The sequence below is a fragment of the Pleurodeles waltl genome, chromosome 6 (genome assembly GCF_031143425.1).
Source record: "Pleurodeles waltl isolate 20211129_DDA chromosome 6, aPleWal1.hap1.20221129, whole genome shotgun sequence".
Taxonomy (NCBI): domain Eukaryota; kingdom Metazoa; phylum Chordata; class Amphibia; order Caudata; family Salamandridae; genus Pleurodeles; species Pleurodeles waltl.
This window is the reverse complement of record NC_090445.1, coordinates 841,683,537-841,709,644: the sequence shown is the minus strand read 5'-3', so window position 1 is coordinate 841,709,644 and position 26,108 is coordinate 841,683,537. Positions and strand designations below refer to the sequence as shown.

At 42.4% G+C, this 26,108-nt stretch overlaps 1 protein-coding gene across 2 annotated transcripts in view; it reads right to left on the bottom strand.

Moving 5' to 3' along the window:
• BTRC (beta-transducin repeat containing E3 ubiquitin protein ligase) overlaps nucleotides 1-26,108 on the bottom strand; it is a 1,279,452-nt gene that overhangs the window by 787,050 nt on the left and 466,294 nt on the right. For both annotated transcript variants that reach the window (XM_069239553.1, XM_069239552.1), the window contains one exon: nucleotides 14,121-14,198. In XM_069239553.1, coding sequence (XP_069095654.1) covers nucleotides 14,121-14,198 — 78 coding nt within the window. The remainder of the gene's footprint in view (nucleotides 1-14,120; nucleotides 14,199-26,108) is intronic.

Here is a 26,108-nt window from a genome sequence, read left to right as displayed (position 1 = left end):
TGCTCTCTGCTGGATCTTCTCCTTCTTAACAGAAAGAAAGCAAGCTATCAGCCTGGCACCTCACTGCTCAGAAGCCTGCAAACTCATCTGTGGAGTGCCTCAAGGATCATCTCTCAGTCCCATCCCTCCAGCTAATTTAATTTGCACACCCAACAACATCCTCGCCATCAACATGCAACTTATATTCCCCTTCTTTGACAAGACCCCCCTAACACAAGAAACAAGTTCACTGCTTGTATGACCGAAGTCGCTAACTGAAAGCCAACTGTCTCAAACTCAACACTGACAAAACACAAGTAGTGATCTTTGACAAGAACGCCTTACAATGGAACCCCAACTGGTGGCTGGCTGAACTCGGACCCCCACCCACACCCAGTACCAATGCCAGGAACCAACAGCAAACTGGACATGACCACTCAAGTCATCATCACTTCAGCCTGTTTCCACACCCTCAAAATGCTGAGAAATTTCTTCAAATGTCTCACATGCAATACTAGATAGATGCTGAGAAAGATCTTCAAATGGCTCCCAAGCAGCACAAGAATAACTATCACTCAAGCCCTAATCACCAGCAAGCTAAACTACGGGAACATCCTCTAGGCCAGGATCACCAAGCAACTCACTAGAAGACTAAAAGTGATCAAGAACTCAACAGCCAGACTCATCTTCAACCTCCCACACAGAACTGACATTACATCGCAACTCAAGGAGCTCTACTGACTCCCGATACTCAAACATACTTATGTCAAACTCCTCACACATATATTCAAGACAGTGCACAACTTAGGCCCCAGCCACCTAAACAGTTGCATCTCCATCCACCAACTGTCTAGACACCTCTGCTTTGTAGCACTCCTACTTACACACCTCCCAAGCATACATAGAACAAGGTCAGGATGATGGGTATTCCCTTACATCACTCCTAAAGCTTGAAATGGCCTCTCACTCCACATCTCAGCCTCCTCCTCTCTTCATGAATTCAGAAAGACGTTAAAGACATGGCTTTTCAATTAACCAGCCTACTATAGGCAAGGAGGCACACACACACACACCTGCTCAGTGCCAGGATACCCTTGAAGGTGATAGGGCACTTTACAAATACACATAACAATAAGGTTCTCAGAAAACACTGGCTACTGCTTTTGGAATCCTGCAGCTATTGCATCTGCAAGCACTTGTATTCATGTGACACCATGTGTCAGATTCAAGTAAAAGAATAGCATAACTTCCTACTAAATGCACATTTGTACTTCTTACCTGCTTGTTTATTGCTTAAGAATATGTTTTTGATTGTTGTTTAGGTGACTTAACCAAGTGGAGAATTTCACTCTCACTTTTCATTGATTTGTTGGTGGTTTTCAGAGTTTTTTCTACTTTGAACTTTAGGTGGGTGTTTCCCAAAATTTTCCTGGTTGACGTGAAATAATGAATCTAAGGACCCTCCACATGTATCCCATAACATTCACCAGTGCTTCTGCAACATGGTACCTTTTTCATCTAGTAAGGTCATGACATTCATAATTGTTCCATGTGTTTGAAATGTGTTGCATTCTGCAGTTCCACAGAGGGTTATCATGTATGACTTAGTCAAATACTTCGCTAGTAGAGATTTAATTCTTTCTAATTAAAGTTGATTATTAAAGCTGCCTTTTTTAGTGTTATATTACTGTCCATCCAATTAGAGTTTAAGCTATAATTATACACTTATCATGCACTGGTGACCGAGCAACGGTTAGTGTCGGCAATTGCAAACGATTTATCCCCACCACCTATTCTCAATGGTGGTCACAAAAGTGTTTGTGCACCGGAGGGATAGCTCAAGCATTTGAGATCTATCTGAGAGCAAGCATGAGACAAAGAATGCCTTGGAGCTGATGTTTGTAAAAGTGCAGTTTGGGTTCGCGTACAGCTGTGATTCTATCCTGTGAGTTTGCTTCCAAGACTCTTTCCTACGGTGTATACTGCAGGTACTGTGAGGTTCTTTTTTCCATGGTCGCTCACTACTGTGCACTTGTCAACTTCCCTGAAGAGTTGCTTCCCGTTTACCAAGAATATTAAAGGGAGTTAGGGCAGAGTACTGCAAAAAAGTCATTAATGACACTAGGTGTACTCTTTCTGGACAGTACACTATTTTAATCTCAACAGAGACTATGAAAGTGTGTTGTTAAGACACGTTTCCTGGTGCTTCTGCATTACCATATGTCCTGCATAACCCCCACAAAGGTGTACTTGAGGTGTCAATTCGAGATTAACTTCTCTCTAAAATATTCACAGAAAAAGACCCATTTCAATTTTGCCATGTGACTGACACTTCACGCGATATTCTTATACAATTCGAAAAGTTAGGACTTGATTCGATGAAGGGTATTCCCTTCAATGAATTGGATGAATAAATGAATGACATTTACTAAAGTGCAGCAGTAACCTCAATGAGATACATTGGTACTAGCAGATGACCCAACCCAGCAAAGTTTACAGAAAGATGGGGAAAACAACAGCCAGCCTGAAGGTCTTTTCAAAATATATTTTTCTTTCACGGACTGCCAAGACCTACACTCGCTGAAATATAGTGAAGCAACTGCAATTAGTGGGTGTATTATGTATTACGAAAGCCCCAATTAGGTGGTACTGACATAGTCAAGTCTTGACGTGTTGAGGACAACAGTGGTCAGTGGTGGTGACAGGAAAGAGGAGGAAAAGGTATGATTTTGACGCGTAACATTAAGATGAAGATGCATGTTGAGAAGAGTTTGTCAAATTAAGGACAAAAAGTCAGCTGATGATTAAAGATGATGCCAGTGTGCATTCTTAGTAACGGGTGTTGACTATGTCTCTATGGAGGAGGTCCATCAGAGACCTAATTGCTTCCAATGAGACTGGCAAGAGGAGACATATAAAGATTAAACACATTTAGATTGAATACGGGGTAAACAAGCAAGTAGCATGCTTAATAAATTGTTAATATGGGAAACTCGTTCCATAGCAGCTAAACTGGATAATGCACACTGCTTTTCTTTCTGAGTATATTTTCAGGTGAATTTGAGACACAATAGGCAATATAGCAGAGAAAAAAGACAAATGAAGCACTTGGGATGGTTAGGAATGGTAATAAAATCTTACTTCACATTTAAAAAAAAATGCAATTCACGGAACAAAACAAAGGTTAAAGTGTTGTTATAGTTAGGTGAAAATGTCAGTTAAAAAATACCATTTTAAACTCAAAAACACTGAATTTCCCCAGTTATTGTTAGCTGATGTGAAAATAACTTGTGCACCACTGCCCCAGTGTCCAGGGGATCCCAACCTCTGGACCACTCCCCAGGGCCCAAATGTGACTCAGGTAGAGGGGATATATGCCCCTCCTCTTTATTTAATATTGGGCCCTGGGGGCTGGGGCCTTTTTGAGGCCCTTTAATTAATATGTCAGGCCTTGGGGTTGGGGGTCCCAGGGCCATAATCGGCTTGGAAAGGGGCATGCACACTCCTCCCCCAAACAATTACATACATTGACCCCTAATGACCTGGCCCACCACGAGGGTCAAATAAATTTAAAAAAGAAAATTAGTGGTGACCATTTTTTCCAGTGATCTGTGAAGTACCCCGGGAGCACAGCAAAAGAAAACAATTTGTTTTCAATTTTGTCTCTGTGGGGATCCTCTGTGACCTCTGCAAGGGAGCAGGGTATCCGTACCCTGCCCCCTTATCTTTTTTTTGTTTTTTTAAACTATACTCAGGACAGGGAACCAAGTCCCCAGGCCTCTGTAAAGCCTGCCGCAACATTCATGTCACTTCCACAGGAGCACGGTGGCTCAAGAGGAAAAAAGCCCCCTCAGCCAATCGGAATACTTTACTTTTTGCAGTTGAGTTGGCGGGTCTCTCGCAAGAGTAACGCAAACTCAACCGTCCAGATATACAAATATTTTTGTACCTTAATTTCTCAAAAACTACTGAACGAATTTACACCAAATCACCAGTTTCCGCCAAATTTGGCGTAATTTCATTCAGCAGTTTTTGCTGTATCAAAGTCTATGGAAAATGCATGGGGACATTTGCTATTTGGACCACTCTTTTATCTTGGCCCCCGCTTCATGGTTCACCCCAAAAAGTTTCAGGGAGGAGCAAGTAGCTGAGGCGGATGAACTGTTTTTTTCCTTAAATGTACACCTATCACTACCCACTCTCCTTTTTTTAGAAGGGTTTCACTGGCACACCCCCTTTTTTTATTCTCAGATATCCTTTTAAATTGAGCCCTTCCTACCCCATAACTTTACCTATACCTAAACTTTTTTTAAAAACTTAATAACCTGTACACTTATCCCCTCTGAATCCTAAAACTCCTTACTACCCAGTACACTTACCCATCACTGAACCCTAAAAATCTCTTACTACCCTTTACACGTACCCACCCTTGAACCATAAAAATTCCTTACTACACCAGACCCTTACATAACATTGAACTCTTAAAATATTATACTACTTACCCATCTTAGTACCATAAAAATCGTACTACCTGTACGCTTACCAATCCCGAGTCCTAAAAAACACTTATTAAACTTTACTCTTACCTAAACCCTAATAACCCATTTAAAACCCTTACTACTACCATACAATACCCAACCTTGAACCATTTTTACCCTGTGCCCATACCATCACTAAACCCTAAAAGCTCCCTTAACAGCCATACTAGCCCATACCCTTACCCATAAAGATCCTTACCACTCTGAACCCCTACCCATCACATAACCCTTAATGCCCCCTTTTTTAAATTACATAATAATTATGCCATTATAAAAATGCTTACCCACGTGCTAAGTTCAGTATAGTAAAGTACCAAAGAAGACTTCCATGGTAGTTACCTGCGTGTTTTCACCCTGCAGGGTAAAGACTGTATACCCTAATTGGCACCTGACACTGCTCCTAACAGAGCACTAGTACCAATAATAGCACCCCCTCTCTATCTTTGGGAAACATAAAGGCCTCAGCCCTGACCAGCAACAGGAATGAAGCAAGTCTTATATTTATGGATGTCCATCAGTTACATTAGCAGTTTCAAAGAAGAAGCTTAGATGCTTTCTCTTGGTATATTTTCTGAAGCATAAACCACAATAAGAACAAGCACTTTGCGATGACCCCATTCAGGCAGAGGGACAATTTTAAATAAAACTTAAAAGTGTGTACCTTTTTAAAACTAGCAAAATAATCAAGCTCAGAGCTGCTCAAACAGCTGCCACGTGACCTGTTTAAATTGAGCAATGCAATTCATGACCTTCTTGTGGATTAGTACATCAGGCACCCAAGAACCGACATCCACAATAGCCATAGACAAACCAATTGGAATACTGTTTCTGAAGCAAAAAAACAGATGGCACGGAAACAAATTTACAAACCTGCAGTGAGATCTCGGAGCACAAGTTGAAAGGTCTCGTGACCCCTAGGAGATCTCCCACTCCATGGAAAAGGTCAAATTGCCGTTTTCATGTGCAGTTCTTACGAAAACTCAAATAGAAAACCTGACAAGAACCACTGAAACACGAACTATAAATGCTAGCCACTGCATCTAGTGAAATAAAACTATAGTGCGCAAATTCTCTCATTGTCATGTTTGTTCTATTTCAGTTAGTATGCCCTCTGACGGGAGAAGATAAAAGCAGAGAACTGTGTACTGGCTAGTAAAAAGTGTAATCGAATTTAAAAAAAGGGGAAAAAATGGGTTTAGTATGTTATGGCAGAATTAAAAATATACTCACAACACGGCTTGACACTTGAAAATAGTCCAGTAATGCAGCCATTTCTGTAAAAACTGAATCCGATTAGTCCCATGTGTGACCTGCTGGTCCATCTGTATGTGCTGGACTTAATGTGCATTTCTCTCTCTCTCTGGCTTCAGTTTGAAATAAGCGAGAGATAAATTTAGTTTAATTTCGAACAGCACCACCTATCCATTTTCCAAACGAACCATCTGGATAAACCGTTTAAAATTAATCTATAATCTAATACAACAGAAACGCGTTTGTTTTCCCGAAAATGCCAAATGTAGCACGGGGTTTGGAAGGTGCCATCTCTGCGGGAGTGTTGCGCAACATGCACAAACGCTGCAACTGTGGTGCCACGCCAGAATATGTGTACAGGTGCTGCAAAAATGAGAGTTGCTTGTTGTAAAAACAATATTTACTATCTGTTTACAGCATTTCATCATTTCTTAATTAAATTGAAAAATGGTCATTTCGTGTATGAAATCCACAGCTTTTGCACCGAATCTATCCTGTTCTGGCTTTTGTAACGCATACCAAAACATGTTCTCTTTTGCAATGCAGACCCTGAATTACTGTTTAATCCGCCACAACTACCAAGTCATGCTGTGCTAAGAATGACTGTTTTTCGAGTGAGAGGCCTGAAGATTTGCCGCACTGATTCAAAAACAGTCGGCTAAACCCGGAAATGCAGGAATTGTCATTGCACAAACTGCCTTAGATCAAACTGCGCAATCAGATATATACTTCTCTGTAGCTGGAGTATTAGTGATCAGCTTGATCTGTTCCTTCTATTGAACTCCTCGCTGGTCTGATGAATAGTGTTATTTGGGAGTCAGTCAAATACACGAGGCTAATACAAGATCGAAAGATCGGGGATGGCGTGAAGGATGCTGTAGTGGGATCAATAAAATTGTGAATTTTGTTAAAAAGTACCACATCGGAATAAATAGGGAAAAGAAAGCTAATTTTGAGTGAGAAAAAGGCACCAGTTCATGATTATGCATGTCACAGTGTGAATGGGCGGTTACTTACTGTGCATACAACTAAAAGAGCGACCCCTGCATCTAGAGAAGGGAACACCCTCGCATCTATCTGGGAATACACATATGAAAATGGAATATGACTTACTTACTGTAAAAAGCATGTGTTAAAGGCAGTAAGCTTTTAAGGGTTATGTAATGTTACATTGATTTGTATAGCACACTAATCACCCAAGAAGGTATCCATGCCCTGGCTGTTATTATAGGCAGGTATTTTGTTACATTGAATATCACAGATTACCATAGTAGGTAAAGGTTTTAGTGCTGGTGACTCACTTTAAAAACCTATTACTGGATTTGCACTACGAAAATCCTTACATGGTCCTCTCATGACGGATTTTATAATTTTAATATTACTGCTGCATACCAGATTGTTGACTTACTGGGAAGCTTATGATCAATTAAGTAGGTATGAGTGGTTTATGGTGACAAGCTAACGATAAAGGCTATACAGTAGGTCTGTTTTGGTCACTGAAAAAAAATATTTCAGATGCCACAGGTTTGATCTTTTTATTGAGAAAAGATGCAACAAATGCAGTAAGGCGTGATTTATATTATTAAGAAACATAAGCGAAAGACCACAGGTCTTTGAGAGTGTATTGTTACTGCACGGTGTAAAAGCCTAAAGACATATTTTGTTATATTAAATCTCACAGATTAGCTTTGGTGGCAAGAATTTAGGTGCTGACTACCCCCTTTGACAAACTCTTTGTGATAATTCATGCTAGAATCTCTTTGGAAGTGTATTGTTACATGCACTACGTGCAAGGTGAACAGTGGTGCAGGGTAAGGGCAATAAAATATACTATGGACCATTGGCCTCTGCTTCCATTTTACATTGGCTCACGACTCCATTTTGTCGAGTCTGGTTCTGTGCGTGAAGCACTGTTCTGTGTTTTTCCACAAGCTTCTGCAAGCTGCAGTGTACAGTGTTTTTCTGCTCAACTTCGCTCCATCTGCCTGGTACGGAGGGCGCTATTTACATTCCATGAGCTATCAGTTAGAACAACAGGGGGATGTGCCTGTACTCAAGGAGGAATGCAAGCTTCACCTTGGAGCCCTCTTCTGGGAACCTGGCCCGCTCCGAGGAGACGTCTCGAAGGGTGAACAAGGTACTGCCAATTGCACAATTTGTAAAGGAGGGGGTCTTTTTCTAGAAAAGACTCCTTGGCGTTAGTAGATACTATAAAGGTCAGGAGCCCTGATGGACTGGTTTAGGAACTCTCTTCTGGGTTGGACACAATGCCAGGAGGACTGATTGTCCCTAACGAGACTCCCTGCGCCAGTCGATTTGTGTTCCCCAGCTTGGTGTACGGCAGAGGGATGCAGAATCTCTTTTCGGTGAAGCCTTTCAATTTATAAGCATTGAAGCATATTGTGTGTGTGTGTGTGTGTGTGTGTAATATGCACTTATTCTTGCAGGTATTCTCATGTTATTTTTTCATGATATCACAAAGTGTTTATCTTCTCGCAGTTATTCTCATGTTATTTTTCATGATATGTTAGTGTGGTCAGTTTTGCCATATAAGAACTTGCCCCATAAATAAACTTGATTATTCTGCTTACTAAGTTGTATGAGAGTGATTGTTTCACATTGTGCCCTAAACTATCCTGGAGTGCATAGTTCTGTTATTCTGAAGAGTGAAGCAACACAGGAAGACATGACAAGCATAGTTATCTGTCAAGATCTTGAAATAAAACTACCAATCTATGATATATAAATAGATATACCTAGAGGGGAATTGGGTCAGTCCTCTTCTGTCATTGGTGTGCATGAGTGTCTTATACACTCTGCTTATATCCATGACAGAATACACCTTGGGGGAATGGATTACCCCACTTCAGCCATTGATTCTTGCCCTATGAATGACAACATTTGCCTGATCCTATGTGCACATCTGCCTGAAAATGAGATAGTTCTGTGCCATGGCTGTCAGCCAGTCCTTTAGTTTTTGGTTTCCCCTTTTTATACATCTCTATTTCTTTCTTTCTCCACTTTTTATTTTCATTACTAGGGTATGCTACAGCTCTGCAGACAGTGCTAATGAGTTGCTTGCTTGCTGCTCATTTTATCTGCAGGTGTGTCATATAACGGAGACCACTGCCTCCAAACAAGATGACCATCACAAAATTGTACTGCCTATATTGCATCATCATTGTTTTGCCATGCCAAAACAGCCAACATATTGGTTTTATTGTTGTGACCACCCAGGGACTTTAATCAATGATACACTATTTACAATGCCATAACAAGACATCAGTCTGGTGCTATGTTTAATTTTATTTGTTATTGCAAACATATGCTTCCATGCTTATGTTGTTGAGGTTGTGTGTATAATTTAATGTGGTTGCGTAAGTGGGTTAATACAAGAATTAATCAGTTGGTTGATGAATGGCTGGATGAGGGCAAAGATGAGTGACAAAGTGTATATATGATGATTTATGGAGCGTCTAAACCTTCAATGGCTGAAGAAGCACTTCCATTTGTAAGGGAGACCTATTGGTACTGCCAATGCTAGTTTCTCTTTGTAACTTGCTGGCTACTTAAAAAGCTTATAATTTAACAATACAATAGTCCCAATAGGACAGCATTGCAGTTTTCAGTATGACTTTGGTAGGATAGGCATAATTTATTAATTACCCCCCAAATATGGATGAGCGATTTCCTTAACAAACATTTAATTTGAGGGCCATGTAAGGATTGTACCATCTTGAGATGGAGATTATGAAGGTGGCAGAAGTAAACAATTAAGCAGTTGTCTATTTCTGTGGAAGACTCTTAGAGCCAATTAACCCGTGCATCGAGTATTTGGACCAACAAGTTAATGGTGTACATTTTGCGCATCCCAGGTGGCTTGAGATGGAGGGTAACATGGATCACATGCCTGTTTATCTCCAGAAACCGCAAATCTCCCAAAAGCATTTAGGCACAGCCTCGACAAATGGGCAATATTCTTGGCAGTCTCCCAGAGCCAGGCAAATCCAGAAACATGTAGCCTACTCACAAATGAGGAATACTGCTCTCTCCTCCTGAGGAATGGCAGTGGGTTTCGATCAAGGTTGTGTACGGCAGGACTACATCCACACTTATATGGGCCATCTGCCCATACCACTAAGAGAACATGAGTCCCCTCCAAATCTTGGCAGAGCAGGTGCTGTATGTTTAAAGTGAACTGCACATGAATGGCACATTGTGTCATGGCCAGACAGCAGCAATGTACTTTCTTCTAAAATGAAAAGGGATAGCTTAGGCTAGCATGTGGTGGATGGGTCACTACTGAACACGCTCCAGTAGCTGTAAATGACCCTACTGAGATCCAGAATTATGATACATTGTTAAAAAATATACCTTTGTAAAACACTGATCATAACATATGCAAGAAGAGCTATAGGAACTCTTGTCCATTAGAAAAACATATTTTTGTTGCTGTTTATCAAAAGATAGATGATGTGAGGATGAGCGGCGGGGTGCAAGGACTGCAGAGAGATGCAGTTCATCAGGTCAAGTGTGAGAAAGTAGCCTCTTTCTAGCCTTGTTACCCCCACTTTTGGCCTGTTTGTGAGTGTATGTCAGGGTGTTTTCACTGTCTCACTGGGATCCTGCCAGCCAGGGCCCAGTGCTCATAGTGAAAACCCTATGTTTTCAGTATGTTTGTTATGTGTCACTGGGACCCTGCTAGTCAGGACCCCAGTGCTCATAAGTTTGTGGCCTATATGTATGTGTTCCCTGTGTGGTGCCTAACTGTCTCACTGAGGCTCTGCTAACCAGAACCTCAGTGGTTATGCTCTCTCATTTCTTTCCAAATTGTCACTAACAGGCTAGTGACCATTTTTACCAATTTACATTGGCTTACTGGAACACCCTTATAATTCCCTAGTATATGGTACTGAGGTACCCAGGGTATTGGGGTTCCAGGAGATCCCTATGGGCTGCAGCATTTCTTTTGCCACCCATAGGGAGCTATGACAATTCTTACACAGGCCTGCCACTGCAGCCTGAGTGAAATAACGTCCACGTTATTTCACAGCCATTTTACACTGCACTTAAGTAACTTATAAGTCACCTATATGTCTAACCTTTACCTGGTAAAGGTTGGGTGCAAAGTTACTTAGTGTGTGGGCACCCTGGCACTAGCCAAGGTGCCCCCACATTGTTCAGGGCCAATTCCCCAGACTTTGTGAGTGCGGGGACACCATTACACGCGTGCACTACATATAGGTCACTACCTATATGTAGCTTCACAATGGTAACTCCGAATATGGCCATGTAACATGTCTATGATCATGGAATTGCCCCCTCTATGCCATCCTGGCATAGTTGGCACAATCCCATTATCCCAGTGGTCTGTAGCACAGACCCTGGTACTGCCAAACTGCTCTTCCTGGGGTTTCACTGCAGCTGCTGCTGCTGCCAACCCCTCAGACAGGCATCTGCCCTCCTGGGGTCCAGCCAGGCCTGGCCCAGGATGGCAGAACAAAGAACTTCCTCTGAGAGAGGGTGTGACACCCTCTCCCTTTGGAAAATGGGGTGAAGGCAGGGGAGGAGTAGCCTCCCCCAGCCTCTGGAAATGCTTTGTTGGGCACAGAGGTGCCCAATTCTGCATAAGCCAGTCTACACCGGTTCAGGGGACCCCTTAGCCCTGCTCTGGCGCGAAACTGGACAAAGGAAAGAGGAGTGACCACTCCCCTGACCTGCACCTCCCCTGGGAGGTGTCCAGAGCTCCTCCAGTGTGCTCCAGACCTCTGCCATCTTGGAAACAGAGGTGCTGCTGGCACACTGGACTGCTCTGAGTGGCCAGTGCCACCAGGTGACGTCAGAGACTCCTTGTGATAGGCTCCTTCAGGTGTTGCTAGCCTATCCTCTCTCCTAGGTAGCCAAACCCTCTTTTCTGGCTATTTAGGGTCTCTGTCTCTGGGGAAACTTTAGATAACGAATGCAAGAGCTCATCCGAGTTCCTCTGCATCTCTCTCTTCACCTTCTGCCAAGGAATCGACTGCTGACCGCGCTGGAAGCCTGCAAACCTGCAACATAGTAGCAAAGACGACTACTGCAACTCTGTAACGCTGATCCTGCCGCCTTCTCGACTGTTTTCCTGCTTGTGCATGCTGTGGGGGTAGTCTGCCTCCTCTCTGCACCAGAAGCTCCGAAGAAATCTCCTGTGGGTCGACGGAATCTTACCCCTGCAACCGCAGGAACCAAAAAGCTGCATTACCGGTCCCTTGGGTCTTCTCTCAGCACGACGAGCGAGGTCCCTCGAATCCAGCAACTCTGTCCAAGTGACCCCCACAGTCCAGTGACTCTTCAGTCCAAGTTTGGTGGAGGTAAGTCCTTGCCTCACCTCGCTGGGCTGCATTGCTAGGAACCGCGACTTTTGCAGCTACTCCGGCCCCTGTGCACTTCCGGCGGAAATCCTTTGTGCACAGCCAAGCCTGGGTCCACGGCACTCTAACCTGCATTGCACGACTTTCTAAGTTGGTCTCCGGCGACGTGGGACTCCTTTGTGCGACTTCGGGTGAGCACCGTTTCACGCATCCTCGTAGTGCCTGTTTCTGGCACTTCTCCGGGTGCTACCTGCTTCAGAGAGGGCTCCTTGTCTTGCTCGACGTCCCCTCTCTCTGCTGATCCAATTTGCGACCTCCTGGTCCCTCCTGGGCCTCAGCAGCGTCCATAAACGCTAACTGCACGATTTGCAGCTAGCAAGGCTTGTTGGCGTTCTTTCGGCGGGAAAACACTTCTGCACGACTCTCCACGGCGAGAGGGATCCGTCCACCAAAGGGGAAGTCTCTAGCCCTTTTCGTTCCTGCAGAAACCTCAGCTTCTTCTGTCCTGTAGAAGCTTCTTTGCACCCGCAGCTGGCATTTCCTGGGCATTTGCCCATCTCCGACTTGCTTGTGACTTTTGGACTTGGTCCCCTTGTTTCACAGGTACCCTAGATTGGAAATCCACAGTTGTTGCATTGTTGGTTTGTGTCTTTCCTGCATTATTCCTCTAACACGACTTCTTTGTCCTTAGGGGAACTTTAGTGCACTTTGCACTCACTTTTCAGGGTCTTGGGGAGGGTTATTTTTCTAACTCTCACTATTTTCTAATAGTCCCAGCGACCCTCTACAAGGTCACATAGGTTTGGGGTCCATTCGTGGTTCGCATTCCACTTTTGGAGTATATGGTTTGTGTTGCCCCTATCCCTATGTTTCCCCATTGCATCCTATTGTAACTATACATTGTTTGCACTGTTTTCTAAGACTATACTGCATATTTTTGCTATTGTGTATATATATCTTGTGTATATTTCCTATCCTCTCACTGAGGGTACACTCTAAGACACTTTGGCATATTGTCATAAAAATAAAGTACCTTTATTTTTAGTATAACTGTGTATTGTGTTTTCTTATGATATTGTGCATATGACACTAAGTGGTACTGTAGTAGCTTCACACGTCTCCTAGTTCAGCCTAGGCTGCTCTGCTAAGCTACCATTATCTATCAGCCTAAGCTGCTAGACACTCTATACACTAATAAGGGATAACTGGGCCTGGTGCAAGTTGCAAGTACCCCTTGGTACTCACTACAAGCCAGTCCAGCCTCCTACATCAAGCAACATCTTTGAAAACTGAAAGAGGAGTGATTTTTTTTTTTTATCTGTGGTCTATTTTCACCCACTAGTCCCGGGTATTGAACATACTCAGAATGAAGTTTCCGCACTTCATTAAATAGTGTATTCCTAATTATCATCTGCTTATTATTAAAATAATATCCTAAAAAGAGAAAATGAGTTCACAGTGTAATTTTCAGCACACAATTTGATATTACTTGGCAACTAACCAGCCCAGACCCCCATTCTTTTGCTCAACAAGTGTCACTGCTGCTACACTTCTATTTCGTAGTTTATGAGGCGATGCACAACGCTTATTAAATCTGGAACTGGGCCATCATTACTGTAATACAGCATAGCAGACTTATGTGCAGCGAATGCCCTCAGATTCTCCAGCACCCTCTTCATTTTTGCACATAGCATACTTTCGATTTTAAGCCACTAGATATTTTAAATGGATTTTAGATCAAAACCGTACAACATCACATAACTCCTTTTATTTAATTGGACAAGGTTAACACTCCCTGTACACCATAGTACTGACTGGGAGCCAAAACACAATGCAATGGTGAGATGACTGGCTAGACGAACCTCTTATAGTCTAAGTAACAATCCCCTTTATCAGTGTGTTCCAACACCATAAACAACTCATGCAGAGTCATTTTGGGTGGGATAATTGTAATAACATCGAGATTGATTTCTCTGAAAGAAAACTCATTGCATGCAAGGCGTACCTTTCTGATGGTACTTTTTTCTGGCACGATTTTCCTAGGGGGCTCATCATTAGTACAGTCTTCTCTCTCCGAAGAATTCTGTAGAAGGAAAGGAATCCGGATTTCATTTTTCTCATTAATATCAGGAGTTTTCAGTGGTGGCCACATCTTCTTGGTCAAATCCAATGAAAGCTTGATCAACACTATATGCACATTAGAAACAAGGATTGTTGTAGCCGTAGAGCACTTACCTTATACGAGTACTGTTACTTCCTGAGAAGGAGGAGTGAAGTGTTGAAGAGAAAAAAAGCGGTACAAGGATCACATTTAAAAAATGCAAAGTGCATATTTTCTTACACAGCTTGAGGGAAACCAATATAGCACCAACAACAGCGTCAATAGCATGCTATTACAAGGTATCCTGCACATGCCCCACTGTTAGCAAATGGTTTATCTGGAAGTCATTGTTGCTATTAAATCCCAGGCCTTAGTTACTTAGCTATAAAAATTCCCCAGCCAATGTGAAATTCTGAACTGCTTAACAATGTGTTCGACGGAAATATATTCGGCATATGATTCATTTAGGAGCTTTCAAATTCACTGTATTCATGACAGAAACGGAAGCAGAACGCTGATTTTCTTCAGTGCAAGAAAAAAAAATCCCACACTACAGAATGCTAAATTAAAGAATGTTTCACCAATTTAGTACCAATAAGAAGAGACTGTCCTAAAATGGGTTCTGGACTGATGCTGCCTGAGGCCTGTCTCACATTTGTCGTGTTAGTCTATGATTGGCTGGTTCAAAGAAATTACACCATCACAGCCTCTCACAGCACTAAGGGCCAGATGTATCAAAGGGTTTTACCCATTTTGTGCCTATGGGAAAATGTGTTCATACATGTGGCCCCTAGTTCTCTGTACCGGAAATAAACACTACATGCATTCAAAGACAGTGCAGGAGTCGCGAAGCTGGGACGGGCTAACTGAATGTGTGTGAAAATTCAGCTTACATATGTGTAATGAATGGTTTGGCCACAAACCCCGACAAGTAGACCTACATTCATTTTTATTGTAATAAAAATGAATTCCTGAAAAGTTTCTTCAACGTAAAAATGCTGTGTGAACATATCAGAAGTTCAAACAATATTACCTATACTTCTGATCGTCAGCAATTTATTTTAAACACCCTATAGCTAATAATGCTACAGGGAAAAAATATCGGCCTTGAAAAAATATTTGATCGGGACTGGGATCAATATTTCTGAAATGCAACATTTACGAATGTACGCGCTATACTTTTTAAGTGGAGGTTTGACTGTCACGATTGTTTTCCCCTCCCTTCTTTTTATCGTATTCCCCCTCCCCTTCCTCTGCATGCCTCATCCCTCTCAGCACAGCCTGCTCGAAGCCTCGTGATTCTCTGCTTTATCCTCTATTGTTTTATTTCAGCAGTACTACCCACTCCTCATTTCATACATAACAAAAACCCCTTTCTTTGAACCATTCCCTGCATCCTAACTATACTAATCTCATCCTAACAATTTGAGTGAACTCACACAGCCCGCACTAATGATCACACCTACCCCCTTTTAGCCCAGTGTACCTCAAAGAAACTGATGCAAATACACAGCCCTGATTTCCTTGCGAGCCCTAGACCGAGCCCATAACCAATAACTATTGGATTAATCGGTGCGCTACTCGCCTTACAGTGCTTCAGCGCCTCGTCACGGGAAGCAAGCGCTATATACATGCAACTACAAGACACTGTGCTGTGAAGGTCGGAACAAAATCTGTCACAATCTTGGAGGCAGCGAGAGCATTACGCACTGAGAAGTTAATGCTGCAAAATCCTTAATCCTTCTTGGTATTGTCAGTGAGGGTTAATGGGAATCTCAGAACGGAGTATTCCAATCTGGTTGGCAGATGGATAGGTTTGTTAAAACAGCATAACTATAACTTGCCTCTGGGCAATATAACATCTCCGTTGAGCCGAACCATTCCCATCCCTAGCAGAGGGGGAGACATCATAAAAAAGTTCATTTCCGCTCGTATGAAAAGCTGATTGATGGCCGTGGTGTGTCGGGCCCTCTACCCCTCACATTTCCACTGCTGTTGTAGATTTTGCATGCTAATATAATCATTCTCCCTCTCGAGACATTAGCAAATAATCAAATGAAAAACAGGATCATAATTTACTGAGATTCGGGCAATTCTCTATGCAAATTTGACTTGTTATTGCCGCTGCCTCGTTAATCTATCTGAATGCCTTTGACAAACTCCTTTGATTTATGAACTCGTGACAAGTCCAATGTGTGTATATTTCGCTGGATTGACATCATCATTAAGAGTGGGTGGACGGCGCGCGCATGAATGGCTGATTTTATTCGCTGGTGTCTGCTGCTCAACAGCTGAGCATCTCCTCTCACAAAGCCCCAGAGCGCGCGCTCTTCCCATCCACCCGTCCATTCATCATCGCGATGTTAATTGGCCCAGGCTTTAAGCAAATTTCCACCACGCTTTAAAGGCGCGATGACACTGATTACTGACCCTCTGCCATACGGCGCCTATTGATTAACCTGACAGAGAAGATGAGCTCAAGGGAAACTAGGTATGCGGACCTCGAAAGAATATTTACAACAACCCCCGCTCAGGGAGCGCGTCCGTCACATGGCTTTCCAGGGCCTGCGCGACCTCGGTCCTCACAGATTGCTGTGCTTTAGACGCAAGCAGGCCTTGCGCGATTTCTCTATATCCTTAAACAATTCTAGCAAACCTTTGCAAGTGACTACTATTTTAGAGCACCCCGTATGTTGTTTTATTATAACCCATGTTACCAGGCAGTTGCACGCGCGACATTGGGTTAAGCATTTTCGTAGGTGTCCTATGTAAATAATCGGGTAGGGACAAAATCGTTTTTTCAGGCTCTTGAAATGGCAGGAACTGGTGATCTCGAGGGCATGGATGGGATACGAGGGTGGGCTGCTGAAGGGGCTGGGTGGGGGTAATGGAGAGAGTCCTGGGAAAGGGGGAGCAGTTAGTGGCGTAACTAAACTTGAGGTACCACCCCCTCCCCCCCCCCCCCCCCCACCTCCCCCTCAAAGTACATAGAGGGCCCTTCAGGACTTATTTAGGAGCTCTTGGGCACAGGCACAGTGCTGAGGGAGCCCCCTGGAGCTTGGATGCCCCCCCACTTCGCGCTCTGCGGGGGCCTTTGCTACGCCACTGGGAGCAGTGCACTGGGATGGTATTTTTTTCTGACCCAATACAGACTATTACGGACACGCACTCCCAAAGATTTAGAAATGCTGGTTAGTTCCCTAATCCCTGCTACCAGCACAAATAATTCACAATGGAAATGACAAATAGTTTTCTTCACTTTAATTCAGACTGATCTAAATATGAGATAGCTGCCCATTTATACTTAGCTTTCTGACTTCTTAACCATAAACTAAAAAAAAACAACTACAGAATTAGCAAACGAAGAAGTAACAAATTATTTGTGAAAGTGCATTTACATATAAATCCCTCAACGTCTCATTTCCACCTCAAAAATGTCTCCATGTGTTTATGGCTGCTAATGAATTATATGGAAAATTAGATAGGTCGATTTCGAGTGCTGTTCAAATTTTAATGCACAACAGGTTGTCTATGATTATGAGGCACTGCATGTATTTATTCAGCAGTGTGTAGCTTAATAGAAAATGCTGCGCATGCAACAAAAATGGATAGTATAGATGGGGAAGGTAGGGGTGGGGGGCGACGGGTCTCTTTTTGATTGGTCAAGGGTAACCAATTAAGAAGAAATAATGAACAACCAACCATGGGGAGTCGGCAGCGCTGGCAGAGGTAGCGTAAAAGAGGTTGGTAGAAGAGCAGTTTGCTCAGTGTGACAAGCCAACGACTGGTGGCCCGGGTCTTGCATATTTTCATACCAAGTCACTTTTTACGTAACAATAGTTCATAAACCTAGCAACCTAGTGTTTTCTGCTGAGGAAGCAGTTAGGCCCAGTATAATGCACATGCAAGATGGGCTGCGGGGAGGAGAGATAAGGTGGTCGATAACCTTGTTTATGGTACAGTGTGGTTTATGAAAGTCATGCAGCTAGATGCTAGCGTGGGATTTAAACCGATACTGGAACTAGGGTTATCTGCAAAACAATAACCTTACTCGTACTTACTGTAAGAGAGCAGTTCTACTTTCTTGTCGTTTGTCAGAGTGATGAAATATCTTCTCATTCATAGTGAACTAAACTATCTTTGGAAGTCGTGTTTCTGATTATGCCCAAACTGTCTATAGCTATTACTCTTGCTGATAAGGGTCACAGGTCAACAATATATCAAAGAAAATGTGTGTGTATTTATATATTAAGGCAAATGTCAAAATACACGTTTGATGCACCTGGGTGAGCAAAGGTATAATGAGCAAGTAAAAGGTAAAACAATCCCCATTTATTTTATTTTTCTCCTGTATGAGCAGTAATGGTCTCATGTCAGATGCAGGCATGCAGAGACGCTCTTTACTTGAAAAGTGAGCTGTATTGCATCCATCAAAATAGGAGGCTTTGAAACACCCACACAATACAAGGTGTCAGGTCTACAATACCTGCTTCTAATACTCCTGAATTTACATAGGAAGCACGTGATCCAGGGAGGAAATTACAATTATGGTTCACAAATTGCAGTCTTTTCTACGTAAGTTATTTTTTTAACTGGTACCAATTACAAAACAATGATACTCCAAAGCTGTGTGTATTCCCTATTTTTTCAGAGAGATTCAATTATTCTTTAGCTAACATGTTTATCGAAGCTATAATGACTAATGGGGAACGCATTTGCTGATAGTTAATACCCTGGTGGAAGCTGACTGCCTGAGGCAAGTGCCCTTGACTCACTAGGGCATTAAAGAAAACGTCTAAAGCAGAAGGCAAGCCTGCTATAAAAGAAAGCCAAATAGCAGTGCGCTGTAAAGGCTGTTAGCAGATCTGAACTCCCCTGCCACACGAGCAGCAGCATTTTCCTGACAGTTAATTCAGTTGGTAGGCAGGTCACAAGGGAGGTATGTAGCCAATCAGAACAGACATTTCACACCCCAATGAGCAAGGGCACAAACCTTCGAATCAACATATTATGTCCATTTCATTGTGTCACTTTTAATGTCGAATATTCTACATGATATGGTGCAAGAGACGTCAATGTGATGATAGCATTGGGGACTTTGAAAGCATATTTTGAAGCACTCGGAGAGATATAAATCAAAGCACACCCTCTGTGTCAATTTCATAAATTTAACGACCAGAGACAACGAAGACAGGGCTATCTGTGGCCCACGAAACGATAGCACATTTCAGTTCATAGAATTATGACCTTTACATTTAAATATGAGGCACCCACCTACACTACGGAAAAAAACACTGACACAACTTGTTTAACTTCTCTGAAACACAAACAATGAAGTAATTGGTCAACTCTTACGGAGACGTTTCCTGACTTTCATGAATTCAATTATTTTATGGAGACACACTTTTAAAAATATGTGTTAAATCACTGCTGTGTCTACCAACCTTCCCTGTTCAGGCGAAGTGGCTGTAGTAATGTGCGGTTTATTCTTGTTTCAAACATGCATAGTGCAAAAGTTTGAAAAAAAAATCTTCCAGTGAAAACAGTCTATCAATGAGAACGATTTGCAACTCTCTGTGACCCAGCCACAAAAAAGCAATATTTACCAAATAATTTTCAAAACGAAAATGCAAGTGCATACATTTGGTACAGATGCTTGTTAGTTGGTGAGTGTTTTCTACTAGCCTATGTATTTTGAAAAGAAAAATTGCAAAAATAAAACAGTGAGAGCCAATAGGTTGCTTCACCATACCAGGGAGACGCAAAAATAAAACAGAAATCACTAGGACTACAACATGAAAAAAGCCCATTAAGGTTCTTGAAGACGTACTGAGAAACTGTGTTGTTTCCAGAACTTGATCATCTGTTCTTTACTGTAGAAAAAAAGGCAAGATATATTTAAATTAATCAATTTCTGTTATCAATTTAATTTTGACTTAATGTAGAGAACAAAACAGGTAACTCTTACGTCTGTCCTGTCGCAAACTTATTTTATTTCTTTAAACTTTAAGTGACTGACATATTTTAAAGAAATTCGAGAGAATTTATATTTTTTAATCTGAGTTGTAAAGAAACAAGGTCAACGGTATGAGCAAAGGCTTTCTTACAGCTAGAAACCAGATTTAAAAAATGTTTGCGGTTTAAAGCAGTATTTAAAAAAAACAACAACAGTGTAACTATGGAAGAATGAAACAAAGATTTCAATTGATTATGAAAACGTCAACTAATCCTACTTTCGAAGTAGCCCAATTCCACATTTACAACTAGCGTGCTTCGAAAAATTAATTGAACAAGACAAAGTAACTTCCCAAATTCGATTAAAGTGGGTCCACCTTCTTTCAAAATGTATGAAGTTGTCCACATATTTCTAAATATTGACTAGATGTCTGCAATAGGATTAGTGAGGATGGGATCTGAGATGAAAAATAGTCCTAAAATAAATGTGGGTTTTGGGTGTAAACCAGCGGCGGCCAACACAATCTCAAGAGGAGAGGCAAGGGGGAGGGATGGTGACAGAGGGGGGTTGAAAATAAAAATAAAAAATAAAAATAAACTTACCTTTACCACGATGCCGCTATCTCTTGCCACCACATTCATTGTTCCTCTTCCCTCCATGTGGTGCCCCAGCAATCACTGGGACACCGGAACAGGCTCCCCAGCAATCCTGGTGCTGCTTTCATGCTAACTCTAGCATAAAAGCAGCATTAGGATTGGTTGGAGCGGCTCGTGCTGCTGCTCAGACATAACCCTGGGGTCTGTGCAGTTTCTCCACCCCGGCTGGAGAAACCTAAGTACGCATGTGTGTTTGGCCGGCCTGAGATGGCTGGCCAAACATACATGCGCACTCAGGTGAACTCTCTCCTCCTCCCCACTCCCACCTCCCTTGGCCCAGCCCACCCCTCCCTTCACATGCAGCAGAAAAATAAAAAAAATAGTGAACTATTGTTTTATTTTCCTACTGCTGGCTCAGCCGGAGGCGAAGGAGCCGCCCCTGATGTTAACATGTTCTAAATGAAAAACAAAATAAAAAAGAGGACTTAAAATCTGGCACTAACGTGGGAGAAGCAATACGTGGCTGAGAGATTATAACGAATGGTCCACTGCAAAATAAATTAGACTGATGTATGTTAGAAAAGATGACAAGTTTATAGATGATTTGTAATTATGGAAAATGCTTTTGAGGGTATTAATTCCAAATGAGAACAGAAACCATAAATGATTGAAAACAATATGAAAAGCAAAGAAAATGTAGAAAATATATGAAAAAACTTTCGGAAAACCATAACCATGGAGCTTCATGTCCTCGGAGCCTCTTACTCCTATTTTTTTTTTTTTTTTTAACAGAGAGCACGGTTCACCCTTTCTATGAAATCAAACTCAAAAGACTGAGAGGGTATCTAACCTCAGTTTGATATAGTATGCAAGCCTACTATCTCATGCATGGTTTGGGCTCTAAAGTGCATATGCTCTCTCAAAATACCAGCCAGATGGAGTCTCCAATCTCTACCTTCAGGGTTTTAAAACTAGTTTATGGCTTTCACAAATTAAGGGATTAATTATTTGTTTATACATTTCTCTAATGAACTGTAACGTTACCAATCTGTTCTGAAATGCACCAAAAGAACTGGTAAATTGCCACCTCATGTAAGGGTGGAGAAAGTTGATAGGGCAAAACCGCCGATGACACGTTGAGCAGAACAGGGAAGAGTGAGTATGTTCTACACAAAGGCTCTCATTGGAAGTAGGTCAAAATATGGAGGCTGATATTTATTATAATTTGTAAACACCATCACCCGAAAATTACTTATTTACCTTATGTGAATAATATCTCACATTCGGAGTTTTCAACAAGAAAATGAGACATAAAATGCAGACTCAGTTTCTAAAACACCCATTTCCGCATATTTTTGCAATTTTCTGGACCTTTCGCCCCGATAAACAACGTCAGTTTTGACCTGTCAGAATTAATCAGAGGTAAACTGCAAGGGTGTTATAATTCTTATTTGCAGGGGGTTCTATGTAAGCCCATAACATGTAATTAGAGCCCTGGTAAATACTCCTAGCTAGGAACGAGGTAATTACTGGTTTAATACCCATTATGCAGAGCTTGAAACTCAGGAATGAGGAATAACATGCAGAATCTGTATTCAACACAACAAATTCTGCCTCTTTTGCCTTTTTGAGGACCTCTGCAACAACAAATTTACGCAGGGTTACCCTGTTGGAAACTATCAGTGCTAAACTGTGATGTTGACAATTATCACACAACTCTTAATTTTGAGCAGATGTTGGGGCGGAAACCTAACTTTATCTCGCAAATTGCAAACAGGGCCAAAGTGTGAGGGATGGAAGGTAGAGAGCGGTTCTTATGCTTTTTTAATAATTATGGCCAGGCAAAAGTGTAGTTGCAGAATAGTATTACCTGCGAACTGTTTTTCAAAAGATATCCGTAAAACGCCTGGAGAGGCCAATACCACAGATACGTGTGCTAAGAAGCCTGTCTTGTGATAATTCTTACCTGTGGCAGTGGCAGAAAGAACTTGAGCAGGCTTTAGAAACTAGAGACAGTTCACACCCCAAGGTTACAGGCATTGCCATAAAGGTAACATCCTCGCTCTCACCGATTCCATACTGGCGAGAAAATACTACTGCATAATAATACAAGGAGGAATTTAAAAAAGCGACACCAAGAAGCCATTACCTCAAGCAAATATATTTTTAAGAACTCTAAGCCAAACAGGATGTAGCCAGGTGAAGAACAATCAACACACAGCTACCCTCTCATAGCTCTGTGATAGACACACACCTGGGAGACAAACAGAAGCCTCCTGATCTCTGGTGACACGTGCATTGCATCCCCTTGAAATAGTTGCAGTGAAAGAGGGGGTGATCCAGTTGGTATTACTGGTTTAAGGGAATATTTGTGTGAGCAAGAAATGTTACAAAACTGAACAGATACTCTGATTCTTTCTAGACAGATTTGAAGAGCCTTCCTGTCACTAAAGTTGCACTACGCATGGCAAGTTAAGGAGTGTAAGAGAGCTAAGGATGAGTTAGCCTGGAGTAACACTTTGGAGGATGCCTCATCTCGTAAGTGTTAGAGACCAGAAAGATGTATTGATAAATGGCCCACTTCCACAGATCCACCCCTGAGAAAATGATGGGGAATGACTGAACACCGCTGTATGTACGCTAGGATCATTATATTGTTAGTGTGAAAAAACAGTACCTTAAACTGACGTGCAGGTCAGGCCTTCAACTCCAAAACATTTTTTCTGTGAGGATGAGTCAGATCTGTACTACAAAGCAGTTATGGAGTAGTCTCTGCAGAAGATTCCAAAAGCATTTAGATAATCTTTTCCTGAATGTCACCTGCAGATGAACCATATTAATAGAGTAACCTACCTACAGGTTGGTAGCTCACGTCCACCATCCTAAAAATGAAACAAAAAATTGGGCGGGAACAGGTTTGTACTGGCTGTAACATAGCCAGTTCCATTTATCTGCCATGGAGAATTACATGGATTTTTTATTCAGCATGTAATAGATAACCAGCCATATATAAGATATTCCATCACATTTTTTGTACTACTGAATATCCACTGAGATTTGGATGCTTAATGCACATCCTCTGGTCATTCTCTGGCCGGATGTTTCAAAACAATGTCTACACTACAGCTGAAGCAGGTATGAGCTTCAAGATCAGTTGCAAGTATTCTGCCTAATTAGGATATAGACTGAATAGTAATTGGGATGCAGGTGGATTTAACAGGTGTAAGTGTTACTGTTAGACCTGACAGCCTTAGGGTGGTCATCCCTCAACTTTTTGCCTGCCTCCCTCCACTGTTCTGCCACTGTTTTGCTGGTTTTAGGACTCTGCACACTTTATCACTGCTAACCATTGCTAAAGTGCATATGCTCTCTCCCTTAAACATGGTAACACTGGTTCATTCCCAATTGGCACATTTGATTTACTTGTAAGTCCCTAGTAAAGTGCACTACAACTGCCCAGGGCCTGTAAATTAAATGCTACTAGTTGGTCTGCAGCACTGATTGTGCCAGTCACATAAGCAGCCCCTGAACCCTGTCTCAGGCTTGCCACTGCAAGGGCTGTGAGTGCAGTTTCACTGCCATTTCGACTTGGCATCTAAAAGTACTTGCGAGTCTTAAACGCCCCTTTTTCTACATATAAGTCACCCCTAAGGTACACCCTAGCTTAAGACTTGGGACAGGGTGCAATGTAGGTAAAAGGCAGGACATATACATATGTCTTGTTATATGTCCTGGTAGTGAAAAAATCCTAAATTCGTTTTCCACTACTGTGAGGCTTGCTTCTTTCAGAGACTAGCATTAGGCCTGTCCACATATACTTTTTGAGTGGTAGATTCTGATCTGACAGGGATAGCCAGGTCACATTTAATATGGCCAGAATGGTAATAGAAGATCCTGCTTATTGGTGAGGTTGGATTTTACATTATTATTTTAGAAATGCCACTTTTAGAAAGTGTTCATTTCTCTGCACTTAAAACCATCTGTGCCTTACCACCTGTCTACAATCAACATCTGGTCTGCGCTGGTTGACAGCTCCCTTGTGCATTTCACCCAGACAACCACAAACACAGGACATTCAGTCACATCTGCATTCATCTGCATACTGAATGGGTCTTCCTGGGCTAGAAGGGTGGAGGGCCTGACATTTACATTTTAAAGGCCAGTGGCTTGCCCTCACACAAATGACTGATAACCCTCCACCTGGACCCTGGCAAACAGGACTGGGCTGAAAGGGGATCTTGTGCATTCAAAACCACTCTTTGAAGTCTCCCTATTTCAAAGCCATTTTGGGGTATATAAACAGGGTCTCTGACCCCACCAACTCAGACATTTCTGGACCTACACCTGAACTCTGTCAGAAGGCTTGCCTGGCTGCCCAAAGGACTCTCTAGACTGCTTTGCTGAGAAGGACTGCTGCCCTGCTGTTGCCCTGCTGCCCCCCAAAAGTGTTCTCCAAGGGCTTAGATTGAGCTTGCTTCCTGTTCTGAAGTATCATCAACAGCAAAGACTTCAACTACTAGCTTTTTGCTTGTACCCAACTCCAGGGACTCCGGAACGACTTCAGTAATGCCAGCAACGCCGAAGCCTGCTCCCGCTCCATGAACCTCTCTGCATGCAAAGACCGCGGCCTGCAACGCAAGTCTGACATTGCCGCAACTCCGCTGACGTCACTAAGGGTAAGTCAACACATCACGTCCTGACGGACCAGAACCAGTGGCCCTGCCAGGTCACAAGGAATTGACACACCATGGATGACGACGCATCATCTCCCCCTGCATCTGGACAGAATAGACGCCTCACCGCCACCTGCTTCGCAGCCCAGAACCAACGCCTCTTGCCTGAGAATGGACTAACACGGCACCAATTCCAGCGAAGCCTCTTTCTGACTCCGTGCAACGTCCTTGTTCTTCGTTTTCAAAAGGTACTGTACATGGGGGGGGTCCGTGTGATTCAATGATGGATTGTTGGGGACGATTCTGTCAATGATGCAGTGATAGCCCCAGTGGGATCTATTGTGTTTCTAGTCGCTTTAGTTGGATTTAATCTTTAAAATTCATAACTTTGCTTGTGTACATTGGATTTCCTCATTTTATTCAGATAAATATTCTCTGTTTTTTCTAAACCTGTGTGGTGTTTTTTTTGGTGTTTTCACTGTGTTATGGTGTAAGTTCTGCACGGATACTTTACACATTGCCTTTGACGTTAAGCCTGACTGCTCAGTGCCAAGCTATCGGAGGGTGGGTACAGGATAATATGTGTTGTATTGTGACTTACCCTGACTAGGATTGTGGTCCCTACTTGGAGAAGGGTGCATACCTCTGCCAACCAGAGACCCCATTT